General features: G+C 39.6%; 1 protein-coding gene across 1 annotated transcript in view; it reads right to left on the bottom strand.

The window, feature by feature from the left end:
- Positions 1-18,107, bottom strand: part of mei1 (meiotic double-stranded break formation protein 1) — a 59,922-nt gene extending 41,815 nt beyond the window's left edge. Inside the window, exons 1-10 of the mRNA XM_005737949.1 lie at positions 18,057-18,107; positions 16,476-16,633; positions 16,154-16,277; positions 14,180-14,230; positions 10,566-10,639; positions 9,485-9,590; positions 4,891-5,100; positions 3,281-3,459; positions 1,577-1,691; positions 776-895 (exon numbers count right to left, since the gene is read on the bottom strand). Of these exons, the coding sequence (XP_005738006.1) occupies positions 776-895; positions 1,577-1,691; positions 3,281-3,459; positions 4,891-5,100; positions 9,485-9,590; positions 10,566-10,639; positions 14,180-14,230; positions 16,154-16,277; positions 16,476-16,619 (1,123 nt within the window). The 5' untranslated portion in view covers positions 16,620-16,633; positions 18,057-18,107. The remainder of the gene's footprint in view (positions 1-775; positions 896-1,576; positions 1,692-3,280; positions 3,460-4,890; positions 5,101-9,484; positions 9,591-10,565; positions 10,640-14,179; positions 14,231-16,153; positions 16,278-16,475; positions 16,634-18,056) is intronic.
- Positions 18,108-19,068: the final 961 nt, after the last annotated feature.

Raw genomic sequence — 19,068 nt, 5'->3', positions numbered from 1 at the left:
TGGTGCTGAAGTGCTGCAATTACTGTGGGGCCTCACATGCATAATCCATTGTAATGGCTCACATCAAAGGCATACAAACACACACACACACAGAGTGACATATACACATGCATGTGTCTGAACAATGCTAAGAAATGCAATATTGTGACATTTTTTTCCCAATCAGCAATTACTGCTCGCTTCTGTAACCATTTTCCTAATATTTGGCCATTTTGCCTGATTCTTGTTATATTACAAAAGCACCAGCTGTCTAGATGAAATAACCCAGAATAGAGTAGCAAATTCTATTGGTCTAAATTCAATTTTAATGCGACTGGGAGCAGATGGAGCAGATGCAGATGTCGAGAAACTTCCACTTTGGAGGGTTTATTAAAATTTCCAGTCGCTGTCAGAAAAATTACAGAGTGCAGTGTCATTCCATCTAAGCTGTCAAGGACCTGTCTTTCCATCAATTATCCAGCAGCAGCTATTTTCAGATATGTTAACCGATATACAACGAAACCCAGGGCTGAAGACAAAAAACAGAGATGGCATCGTCGTAATTCACTCAGGAATGGTTTCTGATCTGCTGTCTCGGCTCTCTCGCCCATAGATTTAAAAGATGGATGTCGAGGCAGCTGCACAAAAGTGAAGCCAAAACATTTGAGAAACAAACGCTTCCATCTTACCTTGTTTATGCCATTCGCAACCGGAGCCTCTGCAGTAGTGACATATTTTGTCTTTGCATTCACACAGAGAGATAAAGTGGTCGTGCTCCTACAGCCTGTGTTCTCACCGTAAACAGAGTGACACTGGGAGAAAAAGAGGGGCTCCTCAGTTAGTAGCAGCAAGCAGCTGTAGGCAGACCACAGCAGCACCTCGTTGCTACTACAGGCCAGACGGTCAAACAGAAACTCTTTAAAAACAGTGACAAAAAGACAATTTTAAAACTTTGTTTCGTTCTTTTAAACAAAGTTGAAAGAAAAAGAGAGGACAGGGAAGAATTACTACAACACTCTTCTGAAAGTAGGGCAATGTTTTCTTGCACATTAAAGAGGACCTGTTATGCTCATTCCCAGCTCCATATTTTTATTCTTGGACCCTACTAGAGAAGCTTCACATGATTCAAAGTTCAAAATAATATTTATTTAGATTATTTCATCGGGTCTTTTTGTAGCCCATTAGCACATCTTCTGTCTGAAACAAGTTGCTTTTACTTCCCTCGTTCTTCTGATTGGCTCGTCCTTGAACAATAAAAGGTCTGAGCAGCAGGCGGGTGGGGCTGCTGACATTATACAGATGGATCGTTGTAACAGTACATATGCAGGTATGTAACTAGGAAAAATATAACAGGGCCATGTAAAACAGTACGGCAAAAATTATGACAATGTTAGCCAAAGCCTCATCAAAAGTAATGACAATAATAATCGCAGGCAAACAGCATAAGAAATACAAAGTGGCAGATAACATAATAACAGGAGTCTGGACAAAGAGAAGGATCCACAGGGAACACAGAGGAAATCATTAATAGAACAATTCAAAGAAGGCATTAACTCATCGCAGCGACTGTGTTTGTGTGCCTGTGTGTGCGTGTTACCAGGTACGTCAGCGTTGATGAAGGGAGCACTGTACTGACTGGGGGAATGAACCAGAACAGATGCAATACACTTTGCACTGGTCACCTGCAAGTTCTCATCGCCACTCAGAAGCAACTGAAAGACACAATTTATGTTTTTTTTTTTCAATCCTTGACTTAAATAAAGATGCGTGTTAATCAAACAGTGTGCAAGACTTCCATAGTACTACAGTGTTTACACTATAAATGTCTCTTCGATTCTAACGGCTCATGATAGACTAAAGCAACAACTGGCTCCCATCTTCCATGCACTGTGTGGCATTGCAGTTTAGTGTGTTAGTTACCTCTGCCAAGAAGGTTAATCTTGTGTGTGTGTGTGTGCATGTTTATTCTCTGAGTCTGTAAAGCTCAAAAAGTTTTGAATGAATTCTATTAAAAGTTTCTAGGGGTGTCGAGTGGGGTCATGTTAACAATCCATTCAAATTTGGCTTACATCCACCCAGGTTTTCAAGGTAAACTTAATGATTTATTGGCCGCAAACTGACAAACAGCCTTAAAACCTTATCAACATACAGAAAACACCATTTAAAGTTTTAAAGTATCGTGTCACATTTAACCTTTGACCTCTCCTTCAAGGCCAAGAGACTGATCTGAAGTTCAAAGAGATAATAATGCTATACAGATTTATTTATGTTCCTTGGTGCCATTGTCGATATACAGGGAAGTATATTTTGGTATTCTAAATATTACGTTTGTTTGACCTCTGACCTCTTCTTTAAGGTCAAACTTTCAGAAATTCTCTTTTCTCTTTAAAACTCTGCTTAAAATTATGCTGCCTGTTTGCATTGGCACCAATCAGGCAATGATATTGGTGTACAGTTTGTATCTAAATATCATGTCACCTTTGACCCTCGTTTCATTCAAGTTGACCCTAGAATATGTTAAATACTGTCAAGAGAAAGAGAACAAGCTGCCTAGTTAGTTAGAAATATACTGTAGTATAATCTTATATAATAAGCTCAAATTATTCATGTTCATTTATTTACAAATCAGTACTTATCATCCATTACCTACTCCTACATAATGTTTGTGTAATCAAAGTAAACATCTGTCATGCTACCTTTATCTGATTCTTACTGCACTAAAAACTTCATAAAGTAGATTTAAAAAGAACAAAGAAAAAAATGAATAAATAAATTATATAATACTATTCCCCTAAAAGTAAAGTGCCTTGGCGGAGTGCTTCTTGTTTTCGTTTGAATATGTTAAAGTCTGGAGCTACAACATATTGACTCGTGTACCGAGGGGGGATTTATACTTTTGTAAATTCCACACAGAAATGGATTAGGTGCAGATTATATACGGCTGAGGGTGTAGTCGTTTCACCGACAACCAATCCCAAAACAGTGCTGGTCTGACGTCACAGCGTTGATTATTTAGTTAAGAGTTTCATTTAGAAGCAACACATTAGAGAACAGAGCCCTCCATAAAACCTCCCAACGTCATTAGCTGTTCTGTAATGTGAGTCATCACTGAGAAAATCTAACGAGATGTAAACTACACAATGATTTCCCAGACATGAACCACAAATATTTGTCCAGGGTAAAACCCCACTGAATCCCTATTCAAAGGCACAATAATCCAGGATTAGAACTTCTTGTTATGATTATCGTCAGAGCCAGAATGCAGGTCTTGGGGATGAGAGCAGGATGTTTGGACAGAGACCTTTTTCAGTATGAGAGGCAGAAGGCAGTGGTCAGGGGGCTGTTGGTCTTGGTTTTGGCTGAGGCTCTGGCTGTTGTTGGCGAGGATGTCCTCGTTCTCATCGCACATGACCTGACAGCTCAGGCTGTTCATCAGAACTGACACAGCATCAGCCAGATGCACAAGCTGTGACAGCAGGCCTAACAGATGAAAGACAAGCTGTTACAGATACTAATGACACAGATCAGAAGTTTTAAACACGATGCAAAGTTTATACAAAGGCCTAAACATGGCTGAGATCTACACATGCATGTGCTGATAAATACATTCATGTTTTGTCTGGTTTCTTTTTAAATTTAGAATAAAAGGTGCACAAATATTACCGGTACCTACAGTGTCAGTGTCACCACTGAAAATCGCCACCATTAATTTGATAATAAACTGGGCTATTTCAAATATCACAGAGGGAAGTTTTATATTAGATAATCATTTATAAATATTAAACACCTTCTATAATAATAAAAGTCTCACGGTGAGGGATTTCTTCAGACTCAGCACCGATTTGTAATCATAAAAATACAAAAATGCAACTTCCCAAAGTGCAACATTATTAAAATACAATAATCTTACTTATATATTGTAGCCATTTCCAAATGCTAAATAAAATTAATAATACCTCCTGCTTCTTCCATCATGTTGCTGCTATCGTAGGTAAGCTTGCTGGTATTAAACTAATAACAACAGTTCAGCCATGTTTACTTTGCAATTGCAAACCAACCTCTATTTCAAACCTGCTGTGCAACACATTTTTCTCCCAAGTTATTACAGTGGCATACATTCCAACTTTAAATTTCTGGGAGATAATGACTCTGTCTTATTTTTCGTAAATGTCTGTACCTAATGTAGATCTCAGTTCTGGTTATCACCAAAGCGCACACTGCAAGCTTATTGTCCTTATAAGTCAAAGCTCCTCCAGATAGCAGGACTCTTTCATCTCCACATAATCCTCCCTCTTTCTCCATATAGCTTTGCTCTTAAGGAGATTTGGGGGATTTAGGGAAGAAAACAACTCCTTTTTGTTATTATTAAGCCGTACAAAGTAAGGGAAATTTCTTAAATTACATTTTTTTTTTCAGTTCGAAAGGCAGATGTCAAATGACCACATTGCCATTCAAATAAGTCCTCGGCTGTCTTCTCTCAGCCAGCAGGGAGTGAAATTTTGTTTCATACATTGCTACAAATTCACCACCTCTCTTTTAATCTCACCAAGATCCTTGTTTTTAAGGCCTGAATAACAAAAATCTACATGATCAGACTTTTAGATGGTAGAAAACCAATTTCACTCTAGTTAGGTATCAGTTTAATTTGCACTTCAAAAACGCAAATATATGCAATTTTTCATTTAAGCAGCTACTGATGTAGTCAATTATACTTTTAAAAATCTGAAACTGAATGCCTTGAGATTACTTTATGATAATCAATTGTCATTTTCCCAACATGCTGTATCAAATTACATCGACATTACTTTATCCATCTTGTAAAACATACTATGTTATATAAGGATTTGTTTAAAAAATCACCCCCAAAAAATAAAACTCATAAAATGTATTCAACCAAAATATTTTTCTCACCGACACAATATCTGAGGAGCTGCGGGGAGCTGGCATTGGCTAATGTTTTCAGCAACACATTACACACTCTGTCCCTAACAGCAGAAGGCAAGGACTGGGCTGCTGAGCCCCCAGGAGCTCCAAGCAGTTGGAGCCACACATACACCACTGCACCCTTCAGTGCTTCGTCTGGGAAAAGCAGCGCTGAGCACAGGCGGTCTAACAGGGGCACTGGTGGAGAGAAATGGAAACAGGTAAGTACTTAGAGCACAAGTAAGACACAGGCATAATCATGTGGTATAGTTGTTAAGTGTCTGTATGTTGTTGTGAAGCAGCTGCTTTATTAGGTACACCTGCTTAATTGCTTGTTAACACCATTATCTAATCAGAGAGCAGAAACTCAATGCATTTAGAATAACAAGAAAGCTTTGAGCTGATAGGAAGACAACAGGAACTCAAGCCAAGGTATGCAGAAAATCATCTTTGAATTCACAACATGTTGAACCTTGAAGCAGATGGGTTACAGCAGCAGAAGACCACACCGGGTGCCACTCCTGTCAGCTAAGACCAAGAAACTGAGCTTAAAATTTACAGTGACTCACCAAAACTGGACAACAGAAAATTGGGCGAATATTGGCTGCAACATTTACATGTTGGGTCAGAATTTGGCATAAACAACATAAAATCATGTTGTTTACCTTCTCTCATGGGCTCAGGCAGGCAGTGGTGGATGGTATGGAGGATATAATTTCTTGGCACACTTTAGGCCTTTAAGTACTAAGTGAGTCTCATTTAAACACCACAGCCTCCCTGAGTATTGTTGCTGTATTGTCTATTCATTTATGACCTTCATGTAACATCTTCTAATGGCTGCTTTGAGCAGGATTAGACGATAACTCATAAAGAGATACAGATCATCTCAAACCGGTTTCTTGAACATGAGAATGAGATCACTGTATTCAAATGGCCCCACAGTCACCAGATCTTAATCCAATGGAGCACCTTTGGGATGTGGTGGAACAGGCGATTAACATCACAGATGTGGACCAACAAATCCACAGCAGCTGTGTGACGCTATCACGTCAGTATGGACCAAATCTCTGAGTTATGTTTCAAGGACATTGTTGAATCTGTGAAGATTTAAGGAAGTTTTGGAAGCAAAAGGGGGTCCAAGTACTATCGAGGTGTACCTAATAAAGCTGCTGATAAGTGCATAAATAGACGTATAATTGCAACATCATGTGACATTTCAAGATATTGTACATTTCAATTACCAAGAAAGAAGTCTGCGAGTATGTACAGAAATGCAGGAAAATAAGAGAAACCCAGAGGTGAAGTAATTGTATTACTGTGAGAGAAGCTCAACAGACACCACAAAAGGACAGTGAGATTACAAAATGGAAAAAGTGCAAACTGCTGGGAACAAGGTGGAGAGTTTCAACTCTACCTATGACAGACAACGGTGGACCCAGTGTCGGAGGGAAAATTGCCTTGAAGATGAAAGGGTTGAAGATTGGCAATTGTGGGAGAGAGCAGAGTTAAACGGCAGATGAGAGTGTGAGCAGACTAGATTGAAAAACTATGTAGGCGTAGATTGGAGCATAAAAATATAAAAACACGAGTACTTTTATAATTATTTTCACAAAATAATTTGAACCCTAACATTAGTTTGTTGCTAGGAGAACTTAATTACTCATAATTTTCTCCTTTATACATCAATGTAAATAAAAGGGCAAAAAATTAAGAATTTAGTGTGAACACACCAGTATACGCGATGGCAGGTGAGACACAGGCAGGAGACTGAAGTGGCTAAAGAGGGGTGAAAGAGTCAAATATGTCTAAAACAGCAACAATGAGAATAGTTGCACAGCGGATAAGAGCACAAAGCAACACGGGACTCAGCGAGTGTCGAACATGGAGAGAAAGAGACAGAGATGACAGAGCAGGAGAGCCAAATCCAAGCCAGCTGCTCTCTGGAGCAGATCAAAACCCATGTGAAGCAGAAGAAGCTCCCAGACATGTTTGATTAAACCGAAATATATGAGGCGGCCAAGATGACAGCAAAGCATAAAGAGAGAAGCGGTGGGGGTGGGGGAGAAGAAGGGAAAAGAGGTAGAGGGGGTGGTAACTCCTCCACAGACAGAGGATAAAAAAAATGTAGGGAACAAAATATGAGCTGCAAAAGAACAGATGAGAAATAAAACGACGTGCTGCTGTTTAATGCCACTCAATGAGAAAGAAACAAACACGGGGGGAGGCACGGCAAACAGACAAAAAGGTCGTCTTGTGCTTTCCTTAAAGAAAAGAGCAAAAGTTCATTTCTGTTTACCTTGCTTAGTGTTTGGCTGCCCTACTCTGATGCTTTGAACTACCTCTCTGTTCAGCTTCTGATCCGCTTTCTACAGTATTTAGCCATCGCTTTGCACTTGTTGCTTCACCCTGCTTCCTCTTTCTTGGTCTATTAAAAAACATTTTAGTTTCTCTATATTTTTGTAAGCACTTTCTAAAAAAAATGTCTTGTGAAAAGTCTCAGCATAAAAAAGTGCTTGCAAAAAACCAAAAACAAAGCGGAAATGCTGAATGCTGAGATGATGCAAAGCTATAGAAATGATGAAACTTGCCATTTAACTGTTTAATTTTAGATGGTTGATATTTTTACATATCAGCTTGTGAGAAACATTTTTAACTTGCACTATTGTCCTTTCCTTCCTTCATCCCTCTTGTTATCTCTTTTTGCCTTCCATTTTTCTTATCTGTTCCATCTTCCCTGCTTTGTCTGTATCCGCTCCTCAATCAGTATCAGCAATACAGAAATCGAAGAGAAAATTCTGGAAGAGAAAAGTCAACGAGTGAGGACAAAAAGAGGGGTTAATCAGTCAGAAAGACAGGCAGCCAGTGAGTCAGAGACAGAGGGAAATCTCCTGGGTGCTCTGGGCTTGTGTTGTCATTGCCTTGCTGTTGTCGTTAGTCCAAACAGCCCCACAGAGACTTGCTGAGTGACAGGCCACAGACAGGCACACACAGTCAATAGTGGCAGCCCACATCTTGCATCAACATTGTAACAACTCACCACTACCTGCAGCTGCTGGAGGGAGCTTGGAAAACTCATGAAAATACATGAGAGGTGGACACACATAGCATAATAAAATAACTACGGTGGCTGTCTTTTTGGCATAAGGACCACATTCGCGCTCGATCGTAAAGACAAGCAGTCAGGCGTGACACAAACACAGCACAATGCACACACGAACACGAAGCTGATTGACAAAGCCTAATAAGCACTGTGGAAAAATGATTCGGAGAGTACAAAGATATCATACAGGTGGTTGTAAAAGAGATTAAATCAACAACTGTGCGTTGGGGGAGGAGTATCTTTTCAGCTCGCTATACTACAGCTTTGTACCTAGATAAATACATTCATATAGACGGGGAGATTCAGGGAAAAGGTTCGGATGAACATTTGCAGTATTTGTAGCTTTTGCTATTTTACTTTCAGCAGGTGCTGGTATGGGATTGGCTATGCAGATGGAATTTTAAGGTTGGTTATCTCGGTGCAGCTGGAGAGCAATTGAAAAGGTCATAACAGCTAGAGAGATTGAATTGAGAGAGTTCAGGGGAAAGGATATGGAAGATAGACTTGTGTGATTTTTTCTAATTTCTTAGAGGCAGAGGAGGTGGAATAGGGCACAGCATGAGAAAGCTGGTTTCAAAAGTAGACATAGTACAGCTATTTCCATCAGCCAATTTTCTTATCCAACTAGGGGACTCAGGAGGCTGTAGCCTGTCTGAGCTGGTATAGAACGTCCTGGATATGTCGCCAATACATGCAGACAATGCTTTCCATGCATCTTGGATACAGTTTAAGAAGATCAATATAGGCTACGGTGACTGAAATGTAGATATGGCTCTCTAAGACAAAAGAGATCAGGAAAATTATGTATTCCTTTATATCTTCCTCTTCCACTTCAGGTGAAGTGGAAGATTTCGAACACATTTCGAACACATTCTTGGATCTTAGCCCCTGAAAATAATACATTTTTAATTCAGTTTCTGCCTCTCCAGTGCCACAGTGAAGAGTGAAACAGAGACTGCACAGTAAGCTACCTGAAACCTGACCGATCCTGTCTCAACTGCATTTTTAAAAACTGACCTGAATCAACGCACGTCATCAATTTCTTGCAGATACTCTATACATTCCCCGTAAGGCAAATGAATGTCTTTGCTATACAAAGGGGTCAGTGGCTGTGGCCTGCTACACAGCAGTATGTTTACAGTTTAAAAAGTATTTAGCGCCGGATTATAAATCTCAATGAGAGGAATTCATGAAGCATGAACTTTGTAAATAAGTCCACGCATCACCTTTCCACCCGTATCCAGTGTTGATAAAAACAAAGGGGAAAAATTATGCGTTGCTTACAACATTTCCAAGAACTGTTTATCACTTGACGAGATAAAGTTCACGCTCGTGTTGAGAGACGAGCTTACTGATGTACCTTTCTTGATAATGGACTGTAAAGAAAATATAAACAAGGATGAAAACAGACTACTACTACTAGGGGCTACGTGTCCCTGTATTACTCTGAGGTCTCACTGAGTGTCATTTCCAGGGTCTCACCATAATGAGTCACAAGGCTCTGGGACACAGTAGGGGCAGCTTTTATTAGGTTACCCAAGAAGCTGAATGTAGGCAGGAAATGCTTCACACTGAGCTGCTCAGTAAGCTAGAAAAAGAACACAGAAAAAAATCATGAGTACTTACACACACACACACACACACACACAGTAATATGAAGGAAATCTTAATGCATTAGATCATAAAGCACAGGTGTCTTAAAGCTAAACGTCTATTTTAATGGTAGGTTAAAAAAAATCTTCAAAATGACCAAAATATATTTTAAAACTACTACAACAACCTAAATATCCTACTACATATATGTTATTAACCGCTTAAGTTTTTTATTTCCACTCGATAAAAAATCTCTGAAATTATTCAGCGAGAGCTCCACAACAGTAAGGCCAAGCACACACGACCATGGGCTCAGAGGATTAGAGACACTCGAGAGATTTTTGCCTCCTTGTCCCCCATCACCAGCTTTGAGTGAGGTAGGAAACACTCTATCGAAAGCTGACATTTTTATTTCCACCAAATACCAACTGCAAATTGGAGAATTAATAATGGGTAAGTAAACACTGTTGTTAATGATCCTGTCAAAAAAATCCTACAACTGCAACTCTACCAAATCTGGTGCAAGAAAAATGAAGCATAATAACACTAGGCCACTTCCATACATAGTGATACACAGAAGAAGGGTTAACCTGAGCTTGCGTGTTTAAACTGAAAAAAAACCAAACAATTTCTTCCACTAACAGTTTGTGTCAAAACTTCTAATCAAGCTCTGTTCTTGTAGCATAAATGAGACTTGTCTGCTGTGGCTGGTGTTATATTTTTCTGTCATCATCAGTATACACAGCTATACTGTTTTCCACCTGCAGCAGGATGAGCCTTCTCCATTACTGTCTCCCCCTGAGGTGACACAACAGCAGCAAGAGGGAGACAAGCACACTGTCTGTTTACTAAACAGCCTTGGGAGAGTATGACGCTAGTTACACAAGTGCTATTAAAATTTTTAAGATGTTGGGCATGTTCTTCTGCCTGCACGTGCACATGAGTAGGAGCGTTTCTCTATTTGTCTTACCTGTTTGTGTATCTCATCCAAAACGAAGCGAAATGACAGCTCGCTCTGGAGCTCCAGGAGTAGCTGAACCAGCACTGACGCAAGTAAACACACACACAAATGTATGCATAAACATCACAGATAAGTGCAGTTTCACACTTTCGCACAGTCACTGCAATTACAAGACAGAAAATCAAAACAGTCAATGTTAATGAAAAATCCAGGTGTATAATTTTTGAAGTTTTAAATTATCCTTCAGAATCTTCTACCACTGCTTTAGAAATTTGCATGCGATTAAAAAGCTCGTAGTTGGATCTCGGGATCGAGCTGACGGTCCGCCGCGAGGCGAGCTACCGTCTGTCCCAGCCCCTGCCTCTCGGCGCCCCCTCGATGCTCTTAGCTGAGTGTCCCGCGGGGTCCGAAGCGTTTACTTTGAAAAAATTAGAGTGTTCAAAGCAGGCCCGGTCGCCTGAATACCGCAGCTAGGAATAATGGAATAGGACTCCGGTTCTATTTTGTGGGTTTTCTCTCTGAACTGGGGCCATGATTAAATGATTCAAACAGGAATTTACTTAAATATGAAGTGCCTTTAAATAATGGTAGTTAAGGAATTTGCGTTACATAAGGCATCATGTCACACAAGCCTGACAACCACAAGGCGCTAGTGGAAAATGTGCATTCCCTGACTGGGGGGAGGGTTGTGCACTGAAAACTTTGCCATGGTTGGCAGCAGATTGGTGTGGTTGCTCATTACGGTGCAGTCACCGTTTATTCCGAGCAGTAGTGAAACTTGAAGAAGTGCAATGCAAGCTGGGAATGGAGAAAGTAAAGGTTGTGCCTTAATGCTGCCTGCAACCAACACAGTTCAAAAAGTGCAAGTCTGCAGAGAAGACAGCTTCTTACATGCTAACTGCAGCAATCTGCTAGCAACCAAAGGAACTGCAAGGAGATTTTTGGTGCAGCACTGTACACCCTCAATTACACCCTGCCGACTGCCAGGAACCTCCAGCAAACCACTTGCTACCTGTCAGAGAATACAGTTGCCAGCGTTCACTGACCAGTCTCTGGGTCTGTATGAAGGTAGCTTTAGCAATTAGTTTCACAGCAACTGCCAGCAACCTCCAGCAATTTCTTACAGCCCTTTCTTTAAGCCCTTACCAAACATTTCTACCGATCAGTGTTAATCAGTATCAGATAAATGTGCCATTATTTTACAGCATACTGAAATTTTAGAGCTGGCGTCTAGTGTGACATTAGCGCCCTGGAGCTCCAGTGGCTCCATGGTTCATGTGTCACATGACGAAGAGTGAGCTCAGGGCATAAGTAGTGCTAGAAAACAATATCATGTTAGGTGGAAGGTTTAGGAAGCTTTTTTTAAGGTCTAAAAAAAGTGATGGACAAACAGGGATTAGCATTGTCGTGAGTACGTATGGAGAATGTTTGTGTTACTTTTCTCCCTGCCAAAGGGGAAAGGCAAAAGTCCCATACTGCAAACTAAACATAACATTTGGGGCAAGTTCAATTTGAAAACTGTGCAAGACATAATGATACGTATGCAAGTAGAACCTGTTTCCATTAAAGGATGTGCACTGGTGTGCAACAGGCTATGAGTTGTGGTATATTTCCATTATTGGGTGTTATACAAGCGTTATCCAAACAGTAGTGACATATATTAAACCCTGTCATAGGGCTGTGCGATATGACCAAAATCTCATATCCCGATATAAGATATCTATCATCCCGATAACGATATAAATCACAAAAATTTAACATTTTCTGTAAATTCTGTGAATCTCGGGCAGCTCGACTTGCGTGAAGTGTTTTCAGCTGGGCGCTGTGTACCTGGAGTTGAGACTTTTAACAGATGCATGAAGGCATAGGTTGTAACGGCTGCCGTTTTCTTTGTATTTATTACACGGCGTGCTGCGGGGAAAAGCCTGTTCTAACGTTTGAGTCTAAGGTTTATTTTTTTAGTACCTAACGCATCTTTTTTCCTTCTCATCTGTAAAAACTCTGCATACACTTTCACATAATTTATTTTGTTTTGAAAAGTCTCAACAGGATCTTGAGCTTTATTGTGAAAGGTTAATATGCAAAACAAACAAGCGGACGGCGGGGCCACGCCAATGTTTTACGGTCGTGGTTGCAAATGACAAAAACAGTCGCTTGTCCGCCGTAGTGTGGTTATATTAAATATAAGAGAAAGGGAGAACTTTAACAAATTAATATCGCCACTACAGTGACCATCAAAACCACGAAAAAATATTGCCGTAAACAGTTTATTTTGCGACACCACGAAAAAACGATAGCGTAATCTGAAACGATAGATGTTTTTATATCGTCATCCGATATATATTGTTATATCGAACAGCCCTACCCTGTCATATCAAAAAGGCAGTGTACCAAATAAATAAACTGCAATAGATGCAAGTTTAATGTTTAATGCATCGGTTTTCCTCTCAGTTACAACGCAAGTTCTCATTAAGCTGTAACTGCAAAGCTGAACAATTCTGTGAAGATTGTAGGCTTTCTTTCTCCTTCTTTCTTATCTCCTCACACTATGACTGCATTATTTATAGCGCTCAAGTGATTTACAAAACGTGTGCTTTACACACTGTCTGTGCAGAAACCAAATGCAGTGTCACATTTTAAGTACTCTTCTAACTGTTACAGAAAAGCAGTCCCTTGGGCATTTTTAAGACAGCTCCCGTAAAATCATTTGATTCGCAGCCATAGGTCCAGGCTGCTGGGGGATTCCCATGATGCACTGAGTGTTTCTTCTTCAGTTACCTTTTTCACTCATGATGCATTTATATACCTGCATTTAATTAGCTATTACTCATTTCTGGCTCTCTTTCACAGTATGTCTCTGTCCTGTCTTCATCTGCTCACCCCCAACCGGTCGCGGCAGATGACCACCCCTCCCTGACTCGGGAGGTTTCTTCCTGTTTAATGGAAGTTTTTCCTTCCCACTGTTGCAAAAGCACTTGCTCATAGGAGGTTCATATGATTGTTTGGGTTTTCTCATGTATAATTGTAGGTTCTTTACCTTACAATATAAAGCACCTTGAGGCAACTGCTCTTGTGATATGGCGCTATATAAATAAAATAAAAGTGAATTGCACTGAATTAATTTGGACTTACTAAAAAATTTTATTTTTAGCATTTTTGAAAGGCTGCAATGGGAAAATCTGTCTGAGTGTTTGAAAGTGAGACTTTGCCACGAGGCCAAGATTGAGGATACAGAATAATCTGCATTTGGCTGCCCAAATAAACTCATTAAGTACAAAGAGAAATTCGCATTTCAGCTTTGAAGAAGTAGCAGTGAAAGATTATCTACTCGTGGAATGACGTCAAAGCCTCCATGTGGAGTCAAAGATCGCCTTAGCCACCAGCCCTGACCATTATCAGCAAGAAGGCTTATGTGTATCCTCCAAAAAAAAACAAAAAACACTGACTGTGTGTGTGTGTGTGTGTATGCGTTCACAAAAACAACTGCATAGAAGGCCTCTATCTATGTTTGCGTGAGTGCAATGTGAGCACGAGTCTGTACATAGAGTGTGTATGTGTGTTTTCCTGAGCACACACAGACACACAAGCATACATCACCAAACCAGAAAGAGGCATCTCTTCACCTTGGTCAACCTTCTCCAGAGTTACAGGGTCCTCTGCAGTTTGAAGCATCCCTGGGGACAGAGAAGATATGACAGAGCAGATTTTAAAAGGCATACTTCAAAAACCACATGCACTCTTGCTTCTACACAGAAGTACAGGAGGAAGAAATTTAATGTCATTATGCAAAAAAAAAAGGATGAAATAGGACAAAATAGAAAATACAAATTACAGAGACATTAGATGGGGCTTCATGCTAATAAAGATCTATTGGATCATACTGTACAGGGTACTCTACCTTGCATTAGCTTTGCTGGACATCCAAGATAAAGTACTATCTTAAAAGCATGTTAAAGGAAACCAACTCAGTGTAGTGATGAATGTAAGACATATTTTTATTGGATTATGCTCAGATGGAGAAGCACAATTCATCCAGACAATCCCACAAGAACTCTAATAGCTCTTTTAACGTCTTGTCAGATTGGTCAGAGCTTTTATGGCTTAGCATTTTGCCACACATCCTCTTATTGTGCTAATTTGATTAGAGCTTAAATGGTTTCAACATAGCACTTAATGCGGCAACCTAATAATCCTCCAATGAGGAAGTTATCAATAAAACCCTCGGATGATCTAGCATTAAAAAAACATACAGAGGTTCAATTATAGCAGTGTAACATTTGCAATAGAGGAGTCAGTAATTTAGTGTTGTGAGAATAATGAAACACAATGCAGGTCTATATATTAACAGTCTTACTGGCTCCACTGGGATTTTCACGGCACGGCAACTCATTCCATATTTAAAGATCCTCAAAAATTATTGCTGTCATGTCATCCGATATGTTGACACAGAGAATTATTCACGGTACAGGAGTCGAAATAACTTACGCTACAACTTAAATGCAAACAAGAAATCACAAATAATGAAAGTCTTGATAGTTTTATATGTTTTATACTTTTGTTAATAGCTCGTATTTTGTGTCTTTAAATCAAACATTTCAGAAATAATTTCAGAAACCCCGTCATAGTTAGTCAAAGGAGCTTGCAAAGAAAAGCGTCTGGACTTCTTTAAGTTACTTGAAGACGTTTCACCTCTCATGCGAGAAGCTTCTTCAGTTCTAAGGTGAAATGGTGGAGAGTCCCAGATATAAACCTAGTGGGAGTATCCCCCCACAGAGGGACAAAAGGACCCCCTGATGATCCTCTAATTGCCTGAGCAAGGTATGAAACTGGGTGTGGGTCCCAATCCCCGTCATAGTTAAAAGCAAAGCTGTCCACTAGCCTGCAGCCCATGCTAGTGATCTTTTTTTTGGTGGCTACTTAGTTTGATGATTCCATCTATGAAATGAGATTTAATGTGGCTGTCATTAAAAATGAAAATCAGTTACATATACAGCACTTAATTAAGGCCCAAATTACTGCATCACATCAAAGTCACAAATCAGTATAATGGTTTAATCACACTACCAAGCACACCTCTCCAAAGAAAAGAAAAGTAGTAAACTCAAGGTTAACTGCATTATCAGCGTGGATCTTTTTTTTTTTTTTATGAAATCAACGCAAAAACTATTATGTCCAGTAGTGTGAATATTTCTGTATCGTGTTCTGGTTGATTGCTAAGATCAATTGTTCTCTCTGTTCAGCCTGACCTTGCAGAAAAGCTGTAATGTGACTGCACCACCAATACAACAGTGGACTAACCCAGTGGTGATTAGCTTCGGAGTGCAAATGTTAAACAATCAAGCTCGAGCTAGTGAGAAAACAGTTTGCCAGTGATGGTTAGGACTGTCAGTACTGACTGAAGGTCTGTGCACTGCAATAGTACTGTTGATGCTCCTTGTTTTCTAAGTGCATTCCAGTCTGATTTTTCCTACCTAGCATAAAACTGTTTGCACCTTTAGAGAGATAGCAAGTGAGAGGTGAAAGTCCAGCGCTTCACAATCGCCCTTGCTAGACATTCCTTCTGTTTCTAATCTGCTGCATGTGTTACTATTTCTCACCCAATAGTTTGGCTGTAAAATGCAGACAGACTCTGTGGTCCTGTTGGAGCAGCTCTCTCAAAGCCCCCGGAGAACACTTCAGCACTCCACTTACACTGGACAAGGCAGAAGACTTCCTCACAGACTGCATCCCACAGACAAGCGTGTAGGAGGAGAGATATAGGAGGGTAAATAAAGCTCCAGCTGAGCATCAAGGGAAATTAACAGCATAATGCAATTTTCATACACATTTCCCAATCCTTCCTAAAGGTTGTGCAAGAGAATGTAAAGTCACAGTAAACAGCTATAACATGGAGATGTATATAAATATATTTCTTCTCACTGCTATGTCTTCATCGTCAATCATTTCAATGAGGCAGGCCACACAGAGCAGCAGCCCGCCTCCCTCCACAGGCCCAAGGCGCCTACTCCACTTTGGGTCATGTCTGAAGTGGATCTTGTTGCAAACTATATCCCTGCTTGTCATTCTGTTTGTTTCGCCTGTTCAGACAGAAAGACCACAACAGCTTTTTATACAAAACTGCAGGCGAGCAAGAGTGCTAGCAAGCTATTGTATTACCTAGCGCTACATGCTAACTATAATATTAGCACTAGCTAAAGTTAATTTGTGACTTAGCTAGCCATAATATCCTTAAAAACAGATGTTTTTGAAGATTTCTCTTAAAACCTTCAAAAACATCTGTTTTTAAGTAAAATTATGGCTAGCTAAGTTATAAATTACCTAGCGCTACATGCTAATTATATTATTAGCACTAGCTAGAGTTAATTTATAACTTAACTAGTCATGATTTTCCTTAAAAACAGATGTTTTTGAAGATTTCTATTAAAACAAATGCTATTGACAAACTCTAATAACCACAAAATATGTGTAATAAACCGTTAACTAACCTTTGCAGACAATATATATCAGACGAGAACTGTGCAGAAATGATGGCTAAAGTCAAAACCCCAAACTTTATTGAACATTACAGTACAGTAGGTTACCAAAATAATTCCAAACACTGTTGTACTAATAAAAACTGCATTTATAATGTAAAACATTTTAATATTATAATGATACTATAAAAATAGATATTTATAAACAAATATATGATACAAAAACTTAAGATGTATATTTATTAAATAACTAAATTCTCCTGTGAAGCCTCCTTCAAAATTTACCTTAACATTAAGTGTTGGTTTTAAAATAAACAAAAAAAGGCCAAATTCTGACAAAAAGATAACACAGGACAATATATTAATATCTTTAAGAGTGGTTTTACTCATATTAGCAAGTGTTATGTTGAAAGGTAACCTCCCTTATTTAAAAACCACAAAAAGAGCTGATGATCTAATGGATTTATCTGGTATCTTTAAATGTGTATGATAATAAAAATGCAAATGAAACAACTCTGGAATAGTTCCAGTGCATGACCATAGTTGTAAACTATGAATATATATGAATAACTTAAATGTAAATGTATGAAAAAAAAGATAAGATACAAGCATTTTTTTCTGGTTGTTATTTCACTTTTTTTACTAGAAAGATCCATGTGTTGAACAATAGTGCATGAAGATAATGTTCTGGCAAATAATGATAATTATCTGAAATGCTATGATCATTTTTGCTGCAGTTATTGGAACTTTTCAGTTTCGTGTACATATGGGAAATGCTTGCCTCATCATTACACTCATGCTTGGTTTTTTTTTTTTTTGTTTGTTTTTAACATAAAATCACATGAAACAGCTGCTTAGGTCCCATATTTCTTGCTGATGAACATTGGAGCTCAGTACATTGTACTGCTCTAATATTAAAAGTCCAATCAAATCAACAGTCTCTAACATTCAAAGGAAGCCTGATGGTGTATGTTTGAGCAAATCCATGCACAATTAGCCTCACAATTATATATCAACACCAATTTACCCTCCAAGGAATATCTTAGCTGATCGTTATGCTGAGACGTGTGTCTGAGTATCATTTAGCTGTGAAGGCCACAATTTGGTTATCACCATGACAACAAAAGCCTCTGGGTAACTGAGCCACTGTGTGATGATAGGTGTGTGGGGGCGAGTATCAGCTACTACCGACATGTCGATTTATAATCTCCCTCTGCTTCTCTTTAAGCAGAGTTCAGTGCGCATCAAAGCATCACACGTGTGGCCAGCTCAGCACTCCGCGCTTCTGTCTCTCAGTGACGGTGTAAATGAGTGTGCAATATATGTAACCTTTGACAAATGTGCTGCGCTCCAGCAAACATATTTTAGGCGAAGTGTAGCTACTGCGCTGGGACTGTGTGTGTGTGCAGGAAGTGGTCAGAAGGTTTTGTTTCTTCTGGTTGACTGAGAAGAGTCAGACAAGATATCGGTTTATAAATTTGTGCCAGGACAGGAGCTAAATCCATCAGTCTGTGGCTTTTTATTTGCCCCCTGAGAGAGGTAAATATAACACAAAGAGAAGGAGAGCCTTTCTCGCTGCTCGGGTAAACAGGATGCATAATCTGTCAACTTTATTTGACAACTGCTTTACATTTACTTCAAGGGGGCGGTTCAGGGCGAAGACAAATGGTTTGGAAACAATTCCTTTCTCCTTTCTGAGCACAAGTGGGGGGGGCATAGCATAAGAACAGTTTTCACACCGTTGCCTGGCCTTTCTTTCCCTTGGCTCGAACCACTTCCTCTGCCCCTGCGAAAGCCATTAATGGGGGTGTTGTGGTAATCCAAAAATAGCTCTATACATTTGTCCATTATCTTCAGCCTACGCTTGATCATATCACCAGCTTCCTTGCACTGCAACACGCTGTTACACAGAGGCAACAACTTTTAGAGTAACAATTTTTATTTTCAGTAGTGGCTGGGATCATCAATTCACTGACTGCTCACAGCAATACACTGGCTAGGATTATCTACTCAAGGATCTGCGCTACCTCATCACCCGG

Source organism: Pundamilia nyererei, unplaced genomic scaffold, assembly GCF_000239375.1.
Source record: "Pundamilia nyererei isolate P.nyererei 1_Seehausen unplaced genomic scaffold, PunNye1.0 scaffold00081, whole genome shotgun sequence".
NCBI classification, from domain to species: domain Eukaryota; kingdom Metazoa; phylum Chordata; class Actinopteri; order Cichliformes; family Cichlidae; genus Pundamilia; species Pundamilia nyererei.
The sequence above is the reverse complement of the archived record's forward strand: the minus strand, read 5'-3'. Positions and strand labels throughout refer to the sequence as shown.